Below are 26,298 nucleotides of genomic sequence, written 5' to 3' on the forward strand. Positions count from 1 at the left end.
GTTTCTATAGGTACTAATCAAGATATAAATTAATGAAGAATGTTGCCCCCCTCAGATGCTATATACACTTGTTCTCAGTCAATTATGCATAAATAATTAATTACCAGTCCTACGTAAGAAAGGTCATATCAAACACCAATACATATAAAGGTGAATTTTAGAAGGCCCTTGAGATCAACAGGTGTGTGAGGCCTTAATTAAATTTTGTTTTTAGTTCACCTTAATATGCTTAATAATTAATTAATGGTTAACAAAAAGATACCGAGAAATACATACAGTTTTTGTTTCGGGTTATTGAGGGTCAGGATGCATTTTATTTTGTGATTTTTGTTATAAGGAATAAGAAGATGAAACAATGTTTTACGATCATCATCTTACTTGGTAAGTCAATATAATATTTTTTGATTTTCGTGTATATATTTATGTACTGATTTGGCGATATTAATGTTAAAAAAAACCCCGGGAAATGGAGAGAAATGGTTAAATTTGGTAACAAATGTCTCGATTTGGTTTCTATGAAATATATCTTAATATATACAAAGTTGGTTTATCGGTGTTTTCAGCTACGCCAACTTTGAAATTTTGGAATACGTATAAAAGTATAATTAAGATATAAATTGACATTACAAAACCGAAAAATCTACAAATAGTCACGGTCACACTTTCTTTTTTAAACTGATTTATATCTACTTCAATACATTTTTCTGACATGACACAGATTTATGATAAATTTACATTCGTGTTATGCGTAAGAGGAAAACTCGCCTCGTGAATTTTTAATGTTTATCAATCGTTGTAGAAACAGTCTACCTTAGAAAAAAGAATGATTTATTTTTTTAAGAATGATACCATTTTAAGTGAGGAAAACAAATCTGCATTATAATGATTTATTCTGGACATTGCACAAAATTTTGTCAGGGCAAAGCACTTTCCATGCTGTTCTTATACGAAATATCACTACATTCTCCGAAGTACAGCCGCCGATATTACAGTATAGGAGCATATGATTCTATATACAACTTCTATTTAGCACATAAGTCGGTTTCCTCATAGCCACAAACTATGCTTCGTAAAACCATCGTTTCATCTATATTTCATGATTTGCATCGATTAGAACTTGGAGATTGCGGTGTACCATATTGTTTGTTATTGTTGTGTTTGTACTCATGCGTATGTTTTGTTTTTATCGCTATTTCAAAATTTTGTCTGTACTGACGTTTATTTGCACGTTTTGTTATTCCACTGATCGAGATTAATGATTTTTTTTCGGATTTTCTGATCGCCTTGATATCTACAAAAGGGACTTTTTAAGAACTTTAATTATTACTCTAACGAAAAATCGTAGTTTCTTTATCATTGTAAGAAATATATTATCTACAAAATAAATTCAATCAGCGTACGGGAGGTTTATGTCCATCCTGTTACCGCTACTTAAATTAAATTGTTCTCCCTATGAATATTGAATCAGTCAGTGTTGATTTCAAAAGTGCAAAGTAATCTTTACATTTAAAACGCCACGTTTCTTGAACGACAGTAAAGAGAAAAGAAATGTCAAGACATTTATTAAAAAAAAATAGAGGGTACCTTTTTTAATGTCTATGCTGTTATCAACAATTTTGATTAATTACACCAACAGTATGCTTGTAAAAAGTGCAATAACGTGTTGGAAACCAAATTCACAATAGAAAACCATAATCACTTCACCAAAGGGAGAAGTTATTTCACAACAGTAATCAAAAACGAAAAAAATTGTCTATCCAGTTATGTCTATACTGTTACTATGGTTGCCTTGGTTACAGTAGCAGGATAGACAACTGTAGACAAAAAGGTCGTTATTTTTTTTTTTATCTAATAACATAGGTGCAATACGAATGAAATATTTCGTTGTTTGAACTCATCTTAAGGTTATAACGTCTTTATCTTCCCAAATTAGGCATTTGCAGGTGCAATACTGATACCTGTAACGGGATAGGCAAAAAGGTATCAGGATAGACTTTTATATAGTATTTGTATATAAACGTACGTTCCTGTTACCAATGAAATAAAGATAAAAGTAAAGTTGTGAGGGATTTACTTGATATTGGGTTTATGTGAAAGAGTGAAAAAAATGCCGCACAATATAAATTGCTATCTTAGCATTACTGGCGGTAATTTTTACAACCTTTGAAAACCAATTTTTAGAAGCATTTTTCAGTACAACCTGGAAAATTGCGAATAATTATTTTACAGAATGAATATATATAGAAGTTTATTCTCTTGAAAACCACTTAATTGACTACGTAAAACAACCTTAACATTTTATCAAAACCTTTTCTTAATAACCCCAAATTTGTACCACCGATCAAAAAATGTTTCAAGATATTCTTGTATGACATCATTAAGATTGCATCTTTTAATACGTTGTTCTTAAAGTACTGTTTGTTTTGATTTGCTTATGTAGAGGGTTGTTTGAATAAGTAACTTTCAATAAATTTTTCAATTTCAAAATTCGAGATTTTTTATAAAATGACCTATATATTGTTTAGACACATGTCTATTGATGTATGTCGTATGCTGACCTCTAGATACCTATTGACTTTTAGTGGAGTTGAGTTACAGTATCAATGACGAAACTCCAGATGCCGTTATATTGATATTTTTCTTGACGTGACATAACCAAAATGAAGGGAAGATAAATTAATTATGTTCAAACAATAACTTTCACTTTGTTTTTTTTAAATACTGGTATTGCCTACTAAATGTGATGTTATGCTATTGTTTCAAAAAGGTAGAAGGTTTCGTACCATATTAAAACGTTTAATCCCGCTGCAACTGTTTGCACCTGTCCTAAGTTAGGAATCTGATGTTCAGTGATTGTCATCTGTTTATGAGGTTCATCAGTGTTTCTCGTTTTTCGTTTTTATATAGATTAGACCGTTGGTTTTCCCATTTGAATAGTTTTACATTAGTCATTTTTGGGGCCCTTTATAGCTTGCTGTTTGGTGTGAGCAAAAGCTCCGTGTTGAAGGCCGTACCTTGACCTATAATGGTTTACTTTTATATATTGTTACATTGGCACTACCACATCTTCATATATAGTTCAGGACAGATTTAATTTACGTAATACGAGACATCGGCATTTTATTTTAAGGTTCAAAATTACCCGATCGAACTAATATTAGTAAAAAGTGCAGTGTTTAAATATCGCAAATTATCTACATCATCTTAATATAACAAATAAGGAGATGAAGTATTAATGTCAGAATATGCCAGAATATACACACCGTAAAAAGAGGTAAAGGAACATCACCATCCAAAAAGGAAAAATTGACAATCGGGAACGAAAAATCTTCTCTTTTGTTCTTGTATATAGTCTCCCATGTGAAAATGCAACTGTTGAAATTTAATCCCACTGAAAGTAAAACTTTGTTAGTAAAAAGGATTGGCTCTTTATTTTCTGGATAAGATAGGAAGGGTGGAACACCTAGTTATGCGGAACACTAATCAACTATATGAGAATGGCTTGGATATGAAAACATCTATTGAAGTTTGCAACACAAACAAGTTATTACAAGAGCTCGTAAAATAAAAGACAAGATGCAATATATGTTAACTTATACATTAGCCTTTCCTAAAGGTTATAAATTCAAAATGTAGAAATAACATTAACAGTGATAATTTCTCTGCATCAGATGCGGACGTCTACAATAAATGTCTCTTCAGTGATGCCCGAGTTAAGAAATGCATGAGGGAGATTTAATATTTTGTAACAGCAAATTCTAAAAATACAATATCTGTATTTTCATGCAAGTACCTAAGAACTAAGTTACTGGGTTGGCGATACCTGATGAACTAAAAGTCCACCAGTAGAGGCATGGACCAACTGGTAGAAATAACATTAATGGTACCTATTTTTCTGTACCAGATGCAGGTTAAATGTCTCTTCATTCATGCTTCAGGTCAAAATATCAGATTATAAATAATGACGAGAATATGAACCCAAAAAGTATAGCCAAAAGCCAAGCAAGGATTCGGAGATATATACCTTAATTTGAAATAATTTCCAAAAATCTTAAAATTACAATGTCCGTAGTTAAATGTTGGAACTGTTCATTTCAAAAACCGGGAGTCAGTAGTCTAATGGTACTTGTTGGTTGCCAATTACCATAACGGTTTCTGAGTAAAGTAACTGTTATTATCTTAAAACCATCAAAACATTAGAAAATATTTAAAAAGAAGAATATACCTCGAATATCAGGTAGGTTCATAATTCGTCTATATTTGATCCGAGGGGTGAACGTGAGACAAAAAATATCTTACGAATTTCTAGTGCAATTATCAGTATATTCAAAGAACAGTGCTTTATTCCTGTATTTTGCTTTCAACAATAATGTTTCATTTTCATGTGCCTCTTTTTATAGTACCTGACTTCTTTCTGAATCTTTTCTTGTGACAAATATCAAACATATTCATGAATAATTTCAGAGCACACACTTATAGTTTTTATTTATAAACAATTTACATCATCATACAAAAATAATAAAAAGAACTTTTTTCTTCACCATTTTAGGACTGTCGTTAAATGTCCTGGCTTTTAGATTTAAATACAACGAACACGATGATCTAAATATTCCTGAAAATATAGAACAGTCAGGCTCGCATGCAATTGTTGGAGACTTTCCTCATTGGTGTCTTGGAAACATTCAAAAATGCGACAATGGATTTTCATTGGACGTTTGGCTAAAGATGAATCCAAGAAATGTTGATACATCTGAACTTGTCATCCTATCAAATGGCGGTAAATCGTTCTTCTCAGAAGGTTTCTATCTTTATCAAATACTTGGAGACCAATACGAGGTTGGTGTTACTAGGGACAACAAGAAATGGCGGGTAAATTTTAGACTCATTCCAGATTATTTTATTCATGTTATGATCACGTGGAATGAATCGTCTGGGCTAAACGTTTATATTGATGAACAAGAATACAAAGATGAGTACTTTGAAGAAGAAGACAATAATTTGGACAGTTTTGACACGTTCAGTACATTTACGATTGGTCTTAATGGACATGCTGAACCAGTGACAGACGACAATTTGTTTGAGATTCAGTCGATAGAATTCCATGATAAAGTAATTCAGAACAATTTAGGTAAGTGAAATTATTTAACAGTTTATGTATTTACCCGATTTATAAACACATAAGCGTCTAGGGGTTAAAAGAACAAGATGCATTACACAAACAGCCAACCAATCTTCGGGTTTTGAATATACCTGCTTTCCTAAGGAAGTTAATATTGTAATTTGCATACAGCTTTGTATTCCGGATTTGTTTTTTTCTCAATCGATTTATGAATTTTGAACAGCGGGAAACTACTGTTGCCTTTATTTATTTACACCCCAATGAATTTACAAAAAAGAAGTATTCAATTCTTAAATGAAAGTTATTAAAAAAAAAATTCCCATAGAAATGTGTTTACATAGATTACCTTAGCGGTATTTGGCACAACGTTTTGGAATTTTGTATCCTCAATGCTCTTCAATTTTGTACTAGTTTGGCTTAATAAATATTTTGATATGAGCGTCACTGATGAGTCTTATGTAGACGAAACGCGCATCGGCGTACTAAATTATAATCCTGGTACCTTTGATAACTTTTTACGTATGCCTGTGAATACTACTGAGCTGATTGGTGACAGAACAGATTTAAACCGCAGTTAACCAAGGCTAATCCGAGGTTGACAACGGTTAACTTTTGGAGAACGATATGATCCATCACACACTCACCTTTGTTTACTGAATCTTGAATTATCATTGTGATTTGAATTATCAATTTTAAATTGAAATTGTCTTGTTTTAAGTATTGTCTTTAAAATTAATATACTTAACTGATTATAATAATTGATAACTGATTGTTCTGACGAAGAGGGTAACAAAATGTTACCCAATGATCAATGCGTTAGAATATAATGTCACTCTTGGATTATCCAATAAGATACTGCTGTATAAACTGTTATCCGTTATGGTCATACAGGTCTTCGCCTGTTCCGGTTCTTACACATCCTTAGCTTTCAAATGTAAGATTTTTAGCGTTCATGATGAAGGTAAATTCAGAAAATCGCTTCGCAAGCCTGAAATTTTAAAAAAGTTTATTTTCATTTTTTTTTTATATATTACAGACCAGAACCTCAGTCCTCTAGGTTGTTATCCTAACCACGATGACATACAACGAACGGAATTGAACGGCACTGATACTAACGGTATTATCAAACAATGTCGACAGATTTGTACCCGACTCGATAAACCAGGATTATATCTTGTGAAAGGTAGTTCCTGTTCTTGTGCCGAGATTGATATCTCATACAGTGTGATTGGTAATAACGCCTGTGATGGTGAACAATGGGAAGTGTACTTTGCATCAGGGATGACCAACAATAATCCGTATTTTATCAACGTGGTAGTTAATAGTTTGACTGACAGAATATACGTCAAACCGTTAGAAACCGTCATGATAAAAATGACGTCTAATCTACAAGAATTTGTTGCTTTTACTATAGACATGGGTGACGGAGTTAAGATCACCACATATGAACGGAGTGTTTACCACTATTGGTATAAAGAAGGCAACTATACCATAACTGTAGCTGCCAGCTTAGGGTCTATATCTGTCTCTGGATCTACTTATTTCCTAATCGAAGATGTTGACGAAGGAATTCCTCCACAGATGGTTCACATATCAAGCTATCACCAAACCGACAATCGAAAGGCGAAATTCGAAGTTTCCTTTGCTAGTAACTATTCTACCGATTGTTCGGTTAATTTTGGTGATGTATCACCTCTGCAAAAGGTTAGTTCATCAAAAACCTTCCTTTCCCGCCAGAATATTGAATACACGTTTCCACAGCTCGGACTTTACAACGTTTCCGCTACTTGTGTCAATGTATATGGGCAAATATCAACCAGTGATATATTCCTGGCAAAGAGATTTGATCTTTTGTTCAATTACTTCGAAGTTGGGCACAATTTTACTACACAGTACTCACCGGGATTTAACTACAATCAAAATCTAGAAATTATACAAAACGAAATGGAAGTATTATCGTTCTACAGTGAAGATGGAGATTTGACACTTCCACGTCATCGCCCGTTTGAAAATCTAGTTTCATTTGAAGTCGGGACAGAGTCAATTCAGAAAAGAATATTTTATATACAGACCAAGCTCACTGAAGCAGAGATAGAAATAAACACAAAGTCCGACGCTTGGACTCTGACAACAAACATCACCGTTCTGATACCGTCGGCGTACCATACTTTCGTTAACTGTACCTTTGGTTTGTCATTGGATGACATGTTCTACGTCTATGAATCTAATATGACGGTGGCAGTCGAGTTCACCATCAGCTACACAAGTATAGGATACTACGATGTTGTTGTTAGCACCTCAAACGACATAAGCGAGACAACCATGTCTAAACTTATTTCTGTTGAGGTTCCTATCGTATCTTTGCAAATAGACACAGAAAATATAATTGACAGAACAGAGCCTGTTGTTTTGAACATCAGTTTGAATATGGACATGGATGGCCCACAAAAGGCTAGATTTAGAATTGACCATGGTGACGGTAATGTCCGAGATTATAATTATTTCAGCTCAACAAAAAGGTTTTCAACATATACGAACAACTATGTGTATGCTGAATGGGGTATATATCAAATATGTGTCACTGCTATTAATGAAATCAGCAATGTGACTGGCTGTACCAAAGTACAAGTAGGACAAAATATGACTTACAACGACCTTCAAACAGACACAGATGCACGTGCTAGTACATCAGAATACGCAGAAGTAACTTTAACAAGTACATCCGGTTCGGATAGAACATATGTTGTTGACTTTGGTGACGGGTTTCCTTTTACCTTCACTGATATCGAATTAGAAAGAGGTCAAGTGTTCAGCCAAATCTTCATCAATCTTGGGAACAACGACACGACGGTTCCGGATAATAGCATGACCACTACTGATAACATTCTTATGGTGACGGTTGAGCCCAGTATAGACCCTCGATCAAACGGAGTGATACCAATGTCGTATGCGAATAGATTATCATTTGAAACCATATCCGTAAAACACATGTATCGTCAAACAGGAAGTTACAGGATAACAGTAACTATTCATAATGAATTCGCACACGATGTTAAAACGTTATGCCCAACAATAGTAGTAGATGATACAGATATTGAGAATTGTGATCCACCAACAGTATCGTTTGATAACATTGATATCAGTCAACCATATGAACGCGTGCGATCTGAACAAATAGACATTTTTGTCAATGCTATGTCTTCATGCAGCAACCAGTTCACTTACTCCTGGAAGATGACGAGGTTACTCAATGGTTATTACAAGACCTTTGACAAGATGTGTGACACAGAATCCAGAAACAGTACGCGGCAGATTCCAGCAGTGTCTCTAGAGTTTGGACACTACCGTATCACCGTTACAGTATCTCCAAAGGATTTCCCTCGAGCAGCAACTGTCAAGACTATAAATCTTGTCGTTATTCCGTCACAACCAGTTGCTTACATTGCAGGCGATGATGATATGTGGTTTCTAACGTTTGGTAGCACGACTATAGATTTTAGGCTGTCACGTGATCCAGATTTATTGACCAATTACCGGAAAGGTCTTGAGTATGACCTGTTCTGTATGCCAGAGAGTGCTTATTCTACTATAGATAATGACAAACTGGAAATGATGAGACGAAAATCTCTATTTGTCATTGAAGATACATTGTTTGGAGGCAAAACAAGGAACCCAGCCCGGTTTTATGATTATGCAGAGTGTTTAGATCCAGCAAACACAATAAACGCCACTCTAGATATATCCCTTTCTGGTGGAATGTTTAATATGCCATCACGTATGTTTAACTCCGACACGCCATTTAAAACATTTGTGCTATTTGTGACTAAAAGTGGAAGAACCAGTAAAACTATGAAAACAATCGAACTGCGTGTTTCAAATTCTACAGATGCTTTCAGTGAACTTGATGCTCTACTGGCAAAGAAAGATGTAGCTGGAGTACTTGCTGCGGTGAACATTTTGTCTTCTGGTATTGGTGGAGATGTAAGTTTGTAATTAGTCATTTAATAATATGTCGCTTTACAAACAAATAATGTAGATTTTTACATTTTTTGTTGTTGTAAAACACCCTGTCGAATAACATCTTTAACCAACTTGAATATATCTTAAAGACAATATAAAAATATACGACCGTAGGATTTTTGCTTTTGTCAATATGTCTTCATGTTTTAAACAAATAATATTTTTTTCCCATATTTCTTCTTTTACGATGTCGTTTTTATTAAAGCAAATAAAGCCAGTAACCAATGTTTTCTTTTCTAGGACAATAGTACGGCTGCTCAAGAAGAAATGACTGAGGTTAGTGACATTTAGTTTGAATGAATTCAATATTAGAATAAATTTACTACTACTATGGGGGTGTTTCACATGCAATTCAGATCGCATCGAGTGAAGTAAAATGTGGGTAAATAAAAAAACGCAACAGAACAAATGCGCGCAGTAATTTCTAAATTGAAATTATTGAGTTGATTAAATAAGATTTTCATTTATAGTTTATCGTATTTCAAAGCTATGGAAACCTTCGTAAAAAAGCCACTCACAAATAAAAGAGAGACGAAAGATACAAAGGGATATTCAACCTCTCATAAGATTAAAAGAAATCTGAAAATGGTAAAAAGTGATATGACGAAAATACAAACAATAATACACAAAACACAACATAGAAAACATATGACTGAGCAACACACCTTTAAAAAAAGTAGCAATCGGCATATTTCATATTCACTTAACACTTGTATCTTCTACTTTATAAGATGAAAGAAGCATTAGTAAATTATGTTGAGGCTGTATCAGACAAAGTTCAGAATCTGGGTCAGGCAAAAATGGCAGCCTCGGCTGTCAACGGACTTACAGAAGGTGATATCAGTATGAAAACAAGGGTAAGTGTACCTGTATATTCGTTGATAATAAATGATTTCTCAGTTAATCAATTTATTGATTGAAAATATAATGTATTTACATAAAATAAATCAACCAAAAAGGGACAGGAACAATTTAATAGCCCAGTAGTCAACACTTCGGTGTTGACATGAATATCAATAATGTGGTCATTTTGATAAATTTACTGTTTACAAAACTTTGAATTTTTCAAAAAACTAAGGATTTTCTTATCCCAGGCATAGATTACCTTAGCCGTATTTGGCACAACTTTTTGGAATTTTGAATCCTCAATGCTCGTCAACTTTGTACTAGTTTGGCTTTATAAAAATGTTTGATATGAGCGTCACTGATGAGTCTTATGTAGACGAAACGCGCGTCTGGCGTACTAAATTATAATCCTGGTACCTTTGATAACTACTAGCAACCATCATGCAATGTTTAGGAAAATTACAATAAATTACCAGAAAATGGAGATATGTTTTATACATATTATATCTTACTTTATATTAGTAGTATCAAATAATACAAGTGATTAAAATATTAAAATAGTAAAAAAGTGTACACATGATCATAAGAAGAATATATAGTTATCATTTAAAGTGCACTGTAACGTTGTTCAATTTGAATAATTTTGTAATACTTAGTAAGAGAGACTTCTTGTTTCATTAGTCAAAAGGTAGTGGTGCCATAGCCAAGACTGCTTCCAGTATGTCATCTAAATTTGCTGATGAGTCCATGGGAACACTGACAGATGTTGCAAGCGGTAAGAGTTTTGTAGTTTATTGTGAATCATGGCTCACTGTAGTTTATTGTGAATCACGGCTCATAGTTGAATAACAACTGTTAAAACAAAACAATAATGGTTTAAAAAATTAATATGGTTTCATATTAAATCATCGATATACAACTTACGTACATTTATCTTAGGCTCGTGCATGTAGACACTATACGGACTTTACATAAAGGAAAGTCCTTCCTCTGCAGAAACTGTTCAACTGAGTTATGAGGAGGAAATATTAAAAACCATTATGGACACTTCACGAATTGGTTGATCTATACGATATGTATGTGTCTAAACTTACGTATGTCATTTTTACTGTGTCTTAGACTATTTAACTTCTATTTACACCCCAGTGCTATTGTTATACTTGATAGTTTTTATTTTTGAAACACGTGTAAATTGAATCGATCTATTGTTACGAATAACAATGGATTTTGACCACAGACTGTGACAAGCGGGGTTTCTGGAAACCCCTGCTTCTACATCCCGCAAACAAAGTCCATTGTTATTCGTAACAATAGAAATTGATTATTCTTTAAATAGCATGAACATAAGGAATTACTAATAGTGTTCACTACACATTATTTCAAGATATTAAAACAAACATTTTAGGAAATTACAATAGCGAAAAAAAATTAAGCGTCTATTTTGAATACAAAAAAAATCCTTTAATTACTCCTTTGCTGAAAGTAATATTTTTTATCCAAGTCATATGTTTCTATTTAAAAAAAAGGGAGGATTCTATCTCTCAGACCCCCATATTATCCAGTGGCCAATCCGGGGTAGGGGTTCCGCGGGTTGGACCCGATTAAAAGATCAATGTATTTGACTGATTGGAACCCCACCCCCTTTCTATTGAGTTGGGAGCCCCCAGCTGGATCTGCCCTCTCCTAAAAAGAGAGAGTTACGAAATATTAAATCTGTATCTTTGTATGTTGCGCGTGCCTGGTAGTCGGGTTTCTATTACAGACACACTTATCTCTTTGTAGGTCCGAATATGATTGTTTATTTATTCTCGAGAAGAGGGTTTTTTTTTCTTTAAAACAAAGATAAAAATATAGTTATGATTACCTTTATTAAACTGATACAAGTAAGTACTTTGGGTTATCATATTGCCTTCATCTTGAGTCTCTTCTGCCAAATCCAACGCTTGCCAAAAAATGTCGTCCGTCTCATATCCTTCCATAATGACAACTGCATACAAGGAGCATGACGTATTTTTTTGTTTATAATATGTATACACGATACGGTCAACCTTGACCTGCTGATCCATATTAACCCAGGGATTTAATTGGAATATGCAAAACAACCTTGACATATGTAAAATATACTCACTTGTCAAAGTTTAAACGAAGATAACAAAAAAAAGGTTACTAGTGTAACTATCATGTAATAAAAAAAAATGTTATAAATCAAGGTTTGATATTGTCAATAGAATATATGCTATCGTTTTTTTTTTATCTAATAATCAATGCTAACAATATAGAGTTTAGAATGGGGTGTAAGTTAGTTATACACCTCGGGATACGGCGTGTCTGTACAAGAACCTGAAATGGGATATACACATCAATAATATCACGGCAAAAGCAAATAAATCATTAGGCTTTCTGAGGAGAAACATCGGCAAATTCCCAGAAACAAAGAAAAGAGCATATCAAGCAATTGTCAGACCAAACGTCGAGTATGCAAGCAGTGCATGGGATCCATATCAAGAAAACCGCATCAAACAGATAGAAATGGTGCAAAGAAGATCAGCACGTTTCATCAAACATCAATACAGCAGAGAACCTGGGTCAGTTACTAGTCTACTGAATGAGCTAAAACTACCATCATTAGAAACTAGACGGAAAATATAAAGGCTTTGCTTGTTTCACAAAGCATTACATTAAAAAGATAGTCATAAAGATTCCAGATTATGTTGAACAACAAGGCTGGACAACACGGCAATACGACCAAAGTAAATTTAGAAACCTTCAAACTTCAACAAACACCTACAAATACAGCTTCTTTCCACGTGCCATCAAAGACTGGAATCCCCTACCAACTGTTAAACATAGAAGATGCAGAGGCATTCAAGAACAGCCTCATATCTTATCTAACAGAGTAGTCACGCAACAAACATTTCATTTTAATTTCACATGTAAATATGTTTTAATGAGCACCATATTGAATGACCAAACTAGTACTTGCGTGATGGGTCTTAGACCCTTTTGCATTTCAAGGATGTAGATGTAGATGTAGATGAAGACACAGACACAGACACACCTTTCCCTTGGTGTATAACTATTACGTCGCCTTCATCTATGTAAAGAGCGTGACCGATATGACTGTTTTGCAGAGTGTGAGTTTGCATCATTTATGCATTTATTTATGTTTCTATTGTGTTTTCGGCTTGATAATTTGTTATGTTTTATCGTTTGTGGTTAAAATTTTCTACTTTCGGTACATTTTACATATGTCTTATTTGTCAGTATAGTCGAGTTAATTGCTATTTTCCATAGACAACGTACTGTGTCAGTCTAAATAATTATGACGTCGTCACAGCATTTATTTAAATTGCCTTTCAATACCGTCATTATAATGATAATTGTTTGGACTAATATTGTGAAAATAATTGTTTGAATTTCAGTATTAAATATGTTACATATTCGGTACAAAAATACGTCACTGTTTGTGATGTCCTGTGCCGTATGTTTTCAATGGAAGATGTTTGTTGTTATTCTTCGGTTAACATCTGCTAACGACTATTATATTTTTTGTTTGTTCGTTTCTCTGTAACGTATTCTTGCGTTTGTGTGTGCTGTATAGCTGTCAAGGAGTGCTGTCATTTTATCGATATTTGGTAATATTGCCATACAAATGAGAGGTTTGGCTAGCTATAAAACAAGGATTAACCAACTTTTTTGTTGTTTAAATGTCATGTACCAAGTCAGGAATATGACAGCTATAATCAAACATTTTTTATGAATGTTTGCGTTTGTTTTTGTTCAGTGTTTCTGTTGTTCTTTTGCTTATATGACATTTGAACAGCGGTATACTACTGTTGCCTTTATTTAAAGCGTATTTCATTGTATCGATTTAACGATGAATAATCTTGGATTGTTTTTAGTGGGATTAAAAGGTATAAGCAATGTTTTGCCCAAAGAATCAACCGAAGACAAAGACAAGACAGAAAAGCGTAAAAAGAGACAACTGAAACTAGAAAATGACTTATCAGTGAAGGTAAAGTTTATGTGTTTTGTTTTATTCTGAAAAGCTTTTGAAAGTTTTATAATTACATAAACCAATTTTAACGGTCTTTATATGTACATTTCACTGTCTGTTATAGTAGTGATAACATCAACAATTGGTATGTAGTCACAATATTTTAAAATAGATACTGTGAATATTATTAAGTTTCCCATATTCATTAAATCGGTAATCATATATACTTTATCCAAAGATGTCTTATATCACTTAAGTCTTAGTTTTTAGTTTTCTATGTCGTGTCTTATTGTTTGTGTGTTTGTCTTTTTGTCTTTTTATTGTTAGCCATTGCTTTGTCAGTTTATTTTCAATCTATGAGTTTGACCATCCCTCTGGTATCTTACGTCCGTCATTTAAGCCGTAAAAGGCTCCTGGTCAGAGATAACTAATGATATTTATGAGTTGATTACACATGCAGTGACCAAATATTAAATATACACGGTCTTCACATGGTTGCTTAAATTCAATGATTTTCACAAATGTGTATAGGAGGTGAGATTAAAGCTGGATAAACATAATAAATTAAATGAAATGAATATTTTCTTTTTTTCATAGATTGACCATTGTAGAGTGGAGACCTCAGTTCCAACCGAAGACACCGCCGAACCAGAGGAAGAGGAAGAGATTGATAGTTATAATGCTTTCCTTAAAAGATATGACTTAAAAACCTCAAAAGAACTCCTGTATTTTTACGACTGTCTGTATGATTTCCCTAAGGCATTCCGAGGTGCCGTTCGGAAGTATGGACATATAATGTGGTTTCCTTTGTCTATTCTAGAAGTGGACAATGAGAAAATTTTTGCTAAATATTCAGTTGAATGGGAACCTTTTGATGTAGATGAATACATTAATGAATATTGTATGAAGGAAATACAGAGGCTTGATCGAGAGAAACTCGAAGCTGTAAGTTTGGTTTTATATAATATAAACTAACAAAACGAATTCCATTAATAAGATGCAAAATCGAAAATAAAAACTCTCGGCTTTTATGGATTTGTTAGTTTGTGACGGTTTGGTATACTGGATTACTATTTGAACGTCCACATTTATATCTGATCTATTAAAAATTTATATTTCACCAATCTAATTAATAATAAAACAATCATTTTACGTTTCTCGACACAATTGTTATTTCATTGAATCAAATACTGCATGGTTAAAGCCATTCTATTAAAAACAAGTAAAACAGGAGAAATGTACAAAATAGAGATAAAGACAATCAAAAACAACACATTTCCTACCTTTTGTTTGTCTATTAATAAATGTTAATCTTAAATGCAGGATAAAGATGTGGCATCAGCTAGTATGAATGCTATAGGAGACGTTTCTAACTTAATGCTTGGAAAGATGGAAGCCTCACGACGTCGGAGAAGAAGGAGAGAGGCTATTGCTAACGGGACCGATCCTGGCGGTGACGATGACGACGACGATGTTGAGGACGTTGATCAGAGCTTGACAATAGAGGCCGATAATGTTGCTGTACAAATGCAGAATATAGACCCTAATGCTGAAGGTATGTTTCAGAATAAACATTTTCCTCATTTTAACTAGAGAGACGAACTTTTTTTTATATTCCCTTAATTCCATCAATTGCTTGTTACATTGTCTTCTGCAAGTTCAAACTCCTAGACAGACAACCTTAGTTAAAAAAGAGCTAGAATTTTCTCTGATTTCACTCCAAATAACTCATCAAAAATAACAGATTTACAATTGTGTACACCAGACTCGCGTTTGGTCTACAAAAGACTCATCAGTGACGTCCATAACAAACAAGTTAAAAATCCAACGAAATTCAAGAGTATTCAGAAACCAAGTTATTCAGTTTTTATGATTTGAATAAAAGACTTTTATCAAACGTTGTAAATGAGTCTGTCACGTGCTTGTAACTTTTCTTGATTCATGACAGGTGCTCAGGCAATGGGAACTGACTCGGGTGGAGCTTCAATGGATCCCAGTTTGTTTGGTGATATGGGAGCTGAAGGAGGCTGTGCTGTGGGTGCCACTGTAAGTCATTCATACAGATATTTAAGCTTTATATGTAGTTTATTATACTGTGGATTTATTTACTTTTGTGGGATCCAATCTTCGTGGATTGCGGAAAACTTGTTATTTCGTGGATTTGCTAAAGTCTGTATACATACTGATAGAAAGCTCAGTTGAAGATAACAATTTATGGTTCACCTGTACAAACAAAAACCACGAAAATTGGTATCCAACGAATAATAATGAATCCACAGTATATACATTTGATTTATGTACATTTAATGAATATTTTAAAATGGAATTACCTATCCTATCACAAAACCATGGTAATATGGATCAAGTGCAAACTTAGGAATAACGCTTTGCTGTCGTTACAATAGATGTTCGTTGTTATTCTGTGGTTTACCTGTTACTAATGTATTTTCATATTATTTACTGATGCTGAGTTTTCTTGTGAATGTTTGTACTGTATTCCTGTAACGAACTGTTGTCTTTTTAGCAATATCTTTTTTAACATTGCCATATAAGCAGGCGTTTTTTCTAGCCGCAAAACCAGGTTCAACCCGCATTTTTTTTCTTAAAATGTATAACAAGTTAGTAATACGGCAGTTGTTAATGGTCCGTTTTTATGAATGTTTGTGGGGTTTTTTTTTGTTGCACTACAGTGTTTCTGTTGTTCTGTTGTTTTTCCTCTTATTGTTGATGTGTTTCCTTCGATTTTATTTTTTTAACCCGGATCTGTTCTGTTTTCTATCAATAAAATGACTTTGAACAGCGGTATGCTAATATTGCATTTATTTATGCCTTCCACAATGTATGCTTATACCGTGTTGTGAAATGTAACTCCGACATGGATACTGCCCAACGTTTAGATTCCTATCATGACCAACATCTGTTTTCTATATTATCATAATCAGACGTACAAACAGTTGCTTTTTGGACTCTGGTTTGTGGTTGTCTAATTGATAACCAAACTAAATCTTTTTATTTCTTTATATTTATCCATACAGAATTATTACCAGCGATCTGATGAATAATATTGATTAGCTATTCATAGTTATTCATAGGTACCAGGCTATAACTTCATTCAAAGAGGTTAATTAAATCTATTTTGACAGGTTGTTGTAAACAAAGACAATCCTTTTACCTTTGGAAATACCTCAGATTCTAATGTGAAGACCAGAGTAGTTTCTATTGATTTGAGTAATCCTTGCACTGGACAGAAGGCTGTTGTACAAAACACGTCTAAACCTATAGAAGTAGAAATGGAAGGTAATATATATGTAAAGCATGGCTTTAAAATCACTAAGAGGCTGCTTCACCTGCTGTTTTCATTATGAAACATTATATCACCATTAAAACTGAAAAAGCAGTTTTGAATAATAATTTTGTTTTTACAATTAATGAGTTGACCACTTTTTATGATAGTGAAGATTCATGTGCACTGCTAAGTAAAAGTATGAGATAACCAAGAAATAATACACAATCATAACAGTAGTTTAAACGCATATACTTTTTCTACGTGTACTACCAATATTTTCATTCACACTACACAATTATTTCCTTATCAAACTGCAGGAAATCCAGATAAAATAGATTGTCCTATGGAATTTATACTATGTCTGTCCCGGAAAACAACTGGTGAAGACCCAAGAGAGTACAACTATCACCCAGTTCAAGTGGATACCAACGATTCAACAATACATTTTACTATATGGCCTGATAGAGAGGGAGATCGGTTTAAAGTGTTTTTGAAATATGAGGACTACCCAAATGCTACCTTCTATGACCACACTACCATAATACCTCATGACAAGGATGCTTTTCAGCATATTGACCCGGATAAGTATCCGGAGAAGAGAAGATATCTACAGCATACATACTTCCCTCCTCAACATTTAACTAAGCTGAATGGGACCTATAGAATTGCTATCAAGTTACATGGTAAGGCTTTGCTATGACTTATAAGTCTGGAGGATTGTCATGTTTGCTGACTTGTATGTTACTTTCTTTGTTATGCAAAATAATCATATACTAGTATTTGTTTTATTGTATTTGTGTTTTATCAGTTTTGTTTATAACAGACAGTGGCAAAGGGTTTGTATATGAATGTCGTTTCATATTTGGGAATAATAATACCTTTATCATATCATATATGTATTAAATTATCAACGGATTGTAAACATTTAATCGCTCATGATACGTATAAAAACAATGTTCTGCATGTTTGCTCGATAGCAAGATTTGCTAGTTTAATATTTTAAAGTATAATAATCGAAAATCAGCTACAATTATGAGTAACAAAATTAAAAGGTCAACTTAGATTGCTAGTTGCAATCTTAAAGTTAATTCGATTACATAATTAGTCAAGTGAAAATTTTAAAATGTGATTTCTGAAGCACAATCTATTGGAAGAAGATACGTGCAGCTACTAACATTACACCAGCAGCAGGTAAAAATATAAACCTTTGATACTAATATTAAAGTGCATGGAAAGTGTATCAGGAAAAACATTTAAAAATGAGCAGTCAAAATGCTTTTGTATTGATTTAATCACTCTATCAAACAGGTGCTTGAATCATTAATTGTGGGCTGCATCTTTCTTCTTACCGACTTGATGGTGAATATTTTCATAGAAACCGATCTGTTCTCGCAATAAAGATGACAACTATTGTATTAAAGTTAATCATTGAAGATAGTTTGTTATATGTGTAGGCTCCTATTTATGAACACTTCTAATGATGATCGGACTTTTTGATTGAGTCTGTCCTGATGACTAATTTAAGAAGTAATTTCGATCTCAAGTTAATAAATGTAGTCTGTTAAATTCGGTTCCAAATAATTAGATGTTATCATGGTAATGTCTAATAAATACAGATTTAATGTTTGTGTACTAATATTTAAAAAAAAAAGACTTTGATATAGGACATTTATATAGAAATACATACTAGTAGTGTATATATTTTTCTGTTCTGTGATTGTTATTTTGAAAACGTTAAACTTCTTTTTCTTTTCTTTAAGAAAAGACGACAGTAAATTTTGAGGAGACAAAAGTTTGTTTAAATTACTCTACACAATTGATGATATCCGGATGTAAATTCTGGAGTGAAGAAGATCAAACGTACAAAGGAGATGGTCTTTTGGTAAGGTTTAATAATTTGTTTGAACGCCTTGAATAATTTCTGTATGAATAATTCAATTCTGCTTTTTGTTTTAAGTATAAAGATTACACTATAAAAGTTTGTAAAGCATGACCATTGTTTTACAATTAAAAAGTAAAATAACAAAAATACTGAACTCCGAGGAAAATTCAAATCGGAAAGTCCATAATCAAATTGTGAATTCAAAAGCTCAAACACAACAAACGAATAGACAATTAAAACGTTCCGATATTGAACGGTATTTATTTCTTGTTTTCTGAACAATGTCTTTTTATACCTTGACTTATGTATGAAACGTAAATTCATTGTAATCTTTTCTAGCCACCTGAAAAGCAATAACAGCATTTGCCCACAATTTAACTTAACAGACCTGTTTATAATTTATAGTAGCTTTCTATTTATTTCTTGTGATGTTTGATAAAATCTGAATTGATAAAATCTATATGAAAGAGTTAAAATCAATTTTCATTGATAAAGATATACGACAAACCTTTTTATGTCCACAAAAACTGTACATATCTCAATAATTTTTTGTTTTCAAAAAAATGATTCAACTTAAATTTCAAAGACAGATTACTCTTGTTATAACCGTTTAACATGTTTGTACTTCTAATTTCATATGAACTTACAGCTTATCTAACATATACAGAATACACAAACTATTTATTCATATGGGTTCATTTGAAGAAAAGCTATTTGTCCGACCTCAAACAAGTAATATGCGTTTAATTACAAATACGCTTTGCCTATACGTGTGTATTTTTGCTATCAGGAAATTTGATAAATGAAAACTACATAAAAATTTTAATGACTTTTTGATAACGATTCAATTATTGCAGGTTTCTAATGAAACAACAATCTGGAAGACGAAGTGTTTATCAACTCATCTTACGTCTTTTGGTGGCGATTTTGCTGTTCCACCTAATACAATTGACTTCAGCAATGTTTGGGCCAAATTTGATTTGACCAGCAATGCTGCTGTATTCTCAACAGTTATTGCACTTATAGGTCTGTACATAATTGGTATTATTTGGGCACAACATATGGATAAGAAGGATCTTTTAAAAGTAAGTTCTGTTATACTAATATATGAAACTTAAACATCTTAAAGTGAGCAAAGTGTTCATAGCTTTATAGTATGAGTGTTATCATATACTCTTTTTTCTTAAATTCTTCAAGTTTGAATTAAAGACTGTTGTATCCTTAAAGATAAAACAGGAATTCAAAATCGACTAAAAACTTGAAGCCCATTTTTAGGGTCTAGTCAAACTGCAGTAATGATATTCAACACATTCTATTTCTAGTTATTAATGTTTATTTCCATTCATGATCTCGTAGCGGTTTTTGGTAATTTTGTTGATCAGCTCATCTCATATAAGACGCAAATTTTATCTAATGTTGTAACCAGCAAATGATGAATGATATTTTCACAGTGGGGAGCGACACCTTTGGAAGACAACCTTCCTACTGACAATTATCACTACCAGGTAACAGTTCAAACTGGAATGAAAAAGAAGTCTGGTACCTCCTCTAAGATTAGTTTTGTAATGTCTGGAGAAACAAACGACTCTGGAGCTAGAAGACTATATGATGGACACAGAAAGGTACTAATGCATATTTATAAACCTCATGTGATTAAATTCAAAGTACAATTTTTCAAATTACGTTAAAAAAATTAGAGCATTCTTATTGTTATGATCGAAGTTAATCTTTAAGAATCAACGAACCGTAACAACGTATTTTTTCATTATACGATACTATTATTCAAATATATATATATTCCCCATTTCCATTCTCAATTTTATAGATTCACGTAAATAAAAATTACCACAAAAAATATTGAAAATTTTACTTATATTTACAGATTTTACCCACTGGGAGTATATTGAATTACATTCTAAGTGTTGAACGCTGTTTAGGTCCATTATCATTTCTCCGAATATGGCATGACAATAGTGGAAAAGGAAAGATGAGATCTTGGAAACTGGACCAAATACAGGTTTCAGATATACAAACAGGGGAACGGTAGGAAAACGTTTAATGTGTTTCTAAGACATGGGAAATTATTCAAATTCAATTATATTTCACTCTCTCCAGATAGAAAAACATATTCGTTTAACCATATTGTATCGGATAACAAACACTTATCATGATTATATACTGTGTTTAAACATCAAAAAGAGAAATAATTTCTTTTACTGTATTCGATATTTAATTGTTATTTGTTATTGTTATTCCAAACTTTTTTTTCGCATTTAAACTATCACAGGATATTATCTTATGCCTTCTACCAGAATCTGCGATATATTTTTTCTACCTGCAGAAGACAAGATATGTTAGCAATTTTTTTAAATGGGAAGCTTTCCGTTATTAACCATTACTGTCAAGAATGGTCAATTAATTAAATGAGACATTATGTTTGCAGATACTTCTTTTTGTGTGACCGTTGGTTAGCTGTAGAAGAAGACGATGGTATGATAGATAGGATAATACCTGTTGCTGGACGGGAGGACTTAGCTGCATTCAAACATCTCTTTACCTCATCTATCAGAAAAAAACTCACTAGTGACCATCTATGGTTTTCAATATTTTCTCGACCAACAAGAAGTAATTTCACACGCGTCCATCGTATTTCCTGCTGTATGTCTCTGTTATTTATGACCATGATATCAAATGCCATGTTTTTCAAGTCAGAAGAAAACGGAACGCAATCAAATGCCATGACAATTGGACCAGTTTCCTTTACTCTACAGCAGGCAAGATTTAAAACAATTAGTTTCTAAATGAACCCTTTTTAAAACTTTCTGTGAATATATATCTTGTTGATGCGACTGTCATCCAAGTGAAAGGTTAAGCTTGCTTTAAAATCAGATTTTATCAACTTTTTTCTACATAAGAAAATGCCTGTACCAAGACAGGAATATGACAGTTGTTATTAATTCGTTTGATGTGTTTGAGCTTTTGATTTTGCAATTTGAGTAGTGACTTTCCCTTTAAATTTTACTCGAAGTTCAGCATTTTTGTGATCTTATTTGTAAGCACTGTTGTAACATTTTATGATAATAATGATATGTATTTGATAAAAAAAATGTGTCAGTTACAATTATGATGCTCCTTAGTTATGACTTAATTATAGGTTATTTGTCTATTATAAAGTAGGCCAAGACAACATATTCGATAATTTATACGTACTCTAACTGTCCATGACATAGATTATAAAATTAGGATGATTGTCTATTATCTCCCCATCTAACTAATTTCAAAACAGAATTTACCATGTAAGGTTAGTTTCATTAACATTTCATATTTTATTTAATGATATAGCGAGTTGAACATGATATTTTATGTTCAGATTTATTTTTTTTATCATATTTCAGGTTTTTGTAAGTTTTGTAAGTACAATGATAGTTCTTCCTGTCAACCTAATTATAATCACGTTCTTCCGCCGTTGTCGACCAAAGAAAAACGCCATTATGCAAATTAATCAACAGATGCCAAAACGCGGGAAGTGGAAGAATGTAACGAATACTTCGCAGATTTGGGGTAATGCGCCAAAAAGGAGTAAATGGCAAAAGTTCAAAGATTCAATAGAAAATATAACAAACTATCACCAAAGATCGAAATACAACGCTCAGGACATCGATCCTGAAGAAGAAGACAAACCAATGCCAAAAATTGTAGGAATGCCCGAAGAAAAACAAGCAAAAAAGAAAAAGAAGCCAGGAACCTTTCCTCATTGGTGCATCTATATTGCATATGTATGTAAGTACCTATTTATTTAAAATATTGCAATTCAGTTTATTTTATCAAATTAAAACGTGAAATTTCTTCCGTATTTGTGTTCTGTCGTTTAAAAATAAGAAGATACAAAGAAGATAAGTTTAACACGATTATTTTGTGATTTTACTTTTTAAACACCATGTTCAAAAAAGAAAAAAAAAACATAGCCAAAAAATTAAGTGAAAAGAGAAGATTGAGCAATTCGCAAGCACCCTAATTGGGGTGAATGTAGATGCACCAGCACAAAATATAATTTCAACCAGAAGAAGCTTACCACAACAAGTAATGTATTCAATCAGATATTTCACTCGAATGATTAATAGTAACAACCTAATAGAGATTAAAATTCGATGCACTTTCTAAATCTGATACAGTTTTTCTTTGTAGCCTAATCATTTGGTTCACATAGTTATTTTTGTTTTCATTGTTTATACTACACGGAGCACATCCATTTTCTAAAAGTATTATACTTTTGACATTTTTTATGTATAACTCGTTTTCACACTATCCGGACTTCAAATACAGGGGTGTGCTTCGAACACAGAAACTGCTCCAACAAAGTTATGATGAGGACAGATTTAAAATTACACTCCGTAAATTTTACGGACACCATACGAATTGGTTGATCCATACAATGTATCTTTGTCCAAACTAACTATGGACATTTTTACCACGTGTTAGATTGCGGTTTGTCATTACATCGTCTGATCTTTTTATTACCGAACGTGACTTATTCCCGATTGTGACTTATTCCTGAGTGTGAATTCGCATTGCTATAAAACGTGTCACGGTACTTTTCCATCCCAAATTCATTTATTTAGCTTTGATGTTATATTTGTTTTTGTCAAATGTCTTAACGTTTGTAGTTCATTTATTAGATTTTAGTTTGGATCAACGAAATTTACACTATATATTTGCTTTACAATTTGATTCAGAAGACCACCGACATAGCTGAATAATAAAAAAATCAACTAATTACTACTACAATTTGATATTAATTCGTATTGTAAGTTTCACCGTTAGAGAAGTCATACAATCTTGATTTATTTGTATTGTAGTCCGGTCATGTAATATTGTTATTTTAATGTTATAATTAACATTGCCATTAAAGCGGGAGGTTTGACATGCCACAAAACCAGGTTCAACCCACCATTTTTATCTTAAAATGCCCTGTACCAAGTCAGGGAAATGGCCATTGTTATATTATAGTTTGTTTCTCTGTGTGTTACATTTTAATGTTGTGTTCCGTTTGTGTCGTAGATCTCTTATATTTGATGCGTTTCCCTCAGTTTTAGTTTGTAACTCAGATTTGTTTTTTCTTTATAGATTTAGGAATTTCGAACAGCGGTATACTACTGTTGCCTTTATTTCAAATATTTATCTATTCTTGTGAAAAAAGTGTTAAATGTCACGCAGAGCAATCATAGTTTAGATTACATGAACGGTAAATAATTTTGTATAGAATATATTAGTCAGAATAAAATAACATTCGATTGCTTTTGTTGAATTACAGTAACTGTGATGAGTATGATAGTACCAGGATTTTTTACTATACTGTACAGTATGGAATGGGGACCAGAGAAAGCAAATGAATGGCTCACTACGTTCATCATGTCATTTTTTCAGTCAGTTATAGTAGTTCAACCACTCAAGGTATTGTATTAGAAAGAATATTGCACGTTCTGAAACTTCAAATTCAGATCAGATGGATGATCAATTCATTAAAAGAGTCCTATTCAAATGCTTTTGTTGAACTATTGGTCAGCTAGTTTTTGTGGCCCATTTATGGGCATTATGATTTCCGTCCGTTCGTCCGTCCGTCTGTCCCGCTCTGATATGATCTTTCTTATTTTAATGCCAATTATGAAAAATTTCCCCATTTTCACGGTCCACTGAACATAGAAAATGATATTGCGGATGGGGCATCCGCGTTCTACGGACACATTCTTGTTTTAAATGATTTTGCCGATAAATGATTAATCTTTTATGTTAACTGGAACTTGATATGTCAATGGTATCATTTTATAGACAAAAATAAGATAAGAAATATCATGATGCATAAGCCAATACGGAAATAGAATCGTTGAACATCCCAAATGACTTTAAAAGAGGGACGAAAGATACCAAGGGACAGTCAAACTCATAAATCTAAAACAAACTGACAACGCCATGGCTAAAAATGAAAAAGACAAACAAACAACAGCACACACGACACAACATAGAAAACTAAAGAATAAACAACACGAACCCCACCAAAAAACTAGGGGTGATCTCAGGTGCTCCGGAAGGGTAAGCAGATAATATTCTTTCACTTTCAATACATTGTTTTTGTTTGACCTATTACATAACTATCATATTGCAGGTTATGGTTTTGGTTGTCTTCATAGCATGGTGACCTATTACATAACTATCATATTGCAGGTTATGGTTTTGGTTGCCTTCATAGCATGTATAGTGAAGAAACCAGACATTGACGAAGAAGACGGTGCTACAGAAGATATAAACAATGTTATCGCAGCCCATGATGAAGAAATGTTACATAAAGATCACGAAGAACTGGATGGTATTGCTATATTTCTTTTTTTGTTAAGACCTTACAAAAATAGCATTCCAAATAGTTGAAATTTTAATGAAATTTATACTTCACTATTTCGTTCTGCCTGAAATGACCTCTAATTATTGGTACTATATTTAAGTTATTGATTGTACTGACCAAAATATGTTTTAACCAAATAAAATCAGAAGCCACGGTATGAGTTGTAATGAGACAACGCTCCATCCAATTAAACACATTAAATTTATAGGTCAAGCCTTCAACACGGAGACATGGATCATACCAAACAGCTATGTATACTGAACAATATCAAATTTATAAATGCTGCACCTTGTTTTCAGGTCTAAAGTTTTGGTTTTCCAATCAAAATAAAATGTGATAATTGTTTTTCAGCAATTGTAGCAAAAAGAAAACTAGCAAATGAAGACTGTAAACCAATCGACATGGAAGCATTGAACAAAGCTAGAGAGAACAGAATGATGGAGATTAAGATGGAAACACTGTTAAGGGAGATTGCTATTTATTTATTATTTGTCCTAGTTCTTTTTTTCCTGTCATACCAACAGAGGGATTCATTTTCATACCAGATGGCTGCAAATCTAAGAAATTATTTCGATAACGGATTTACATCGGTAATTATTTAGTAATTCTTTTAATTTACAGCCGACTTACTATTAATGTTTGTTTTGTTCACACATTGTTATCAATAAAGTGATATATAGCTAAGTTAAAAGGGATTAATATCAATTGTAATAAGTTATTTCCCAATCCACTATTAATAAATTGTTTAAAATGA

At 32.8% G+C, this 26,298-nt stretch overlaps 1 protein-coding gene across 1 annotated transcript in view; it reads left to right on the forward strand.

The window, feature by feature from the left end:
- Window positions 1-304: 304 nt before the first annotated feature.
- Window positions 305-26,298, forward strand: part of LOC143044484 (uncharacterized) — a 34,119-nt gene continuing 8,125 nt past the window's right edge. Inside the window, exons 1-21 of the mRNA XM_076216527.1 lie at window positions 305-381; window positions 4,550-5,128; window positions 6,156-9,100; window positions 9,380-9,415; window positions 9,871-9,996; window positions 10,667-10,760; window positions 13,888-14,000; window positions 14,580-14,927; window positions 15,306-15,537; window positions 15,931-16,028; window positions 17,126-17,279; window positions 17,586-17,951; window positions 19,029-19,150; window positions 20,008-20,235; window positions 20,602-20,772; window positions 21,033-21,193; window positions 21,594-21,924; window positions 22,546-22,930; window positions 24,462-24,601; window positions 25,370-25,511; window positions 25,896-26,134. Of these exons, the coding sequence (XP_076072642.1) occupies window positions 348-381; window positions 4,550-5,128; window positions 6,156-9,100; window positions 9,380-9,415; window positions 9,871-9,996; window positions 10,667-10,760; window positions 13,888-14,000; window positions 14,580-14,927; window positions 15,306-15,537; window positions 15,931-16,028; window positions 17,126-17,279; window positions 17,586-17,951; window positions 19,029-19,150; window positions 20,008-20,235; window positions 20,602-20,772; window positions 21,033-21,193; window positions 21,594-21,924; window positions 22,546-22,930; window positions 24,462-24,601; window positions 25,370-25,511; window positions 25,896-26,134 (7,044 nt within the window). The 5' untranslated portion in view covers window positions 305-347. The remainder of the gene's footprint in view (window positions 382-4,549; window positions 5,129-6,155; window positions 9,101-9,379; window positions 9,416-9,870; window positions 9,997-10,666; window positions 10,761-13,887; window positions 14,001-14,579; window positions 14,928-15,305; window positions 15,538-15,930; window positions 16,029-17,125; window positions 17,280-17,585; window positions 17,952-19,028; window positions 19,151-20,007; window positions 20,236-20,601; window positions 20,773-21,032; window positions 21,194-21,593; window positions 21,925-22,545; window positions 22,931-24,461; window positions 24,602-25,369; window positions 25,512-25,895; window positions 26,135-26,298) is intronic.

The sequence above is a fragment of the Mytilus galloprovincialis genome, chromosome 9 (genome assembly GCF_965363235.1).
Source record: "Mytilus galloprovincialis chromosome 9, xbMytGall1.hap1.1, whole genome shotgun sequence".
In the NCBI taxonomy this organism is placed as follows: domain Eukaryota; kingdom Metazoa; phylum Mollusca; class Bivalvia; order Mytilida; family Mytilidae; genus Mytilus; species Mytilus galloprovincialis.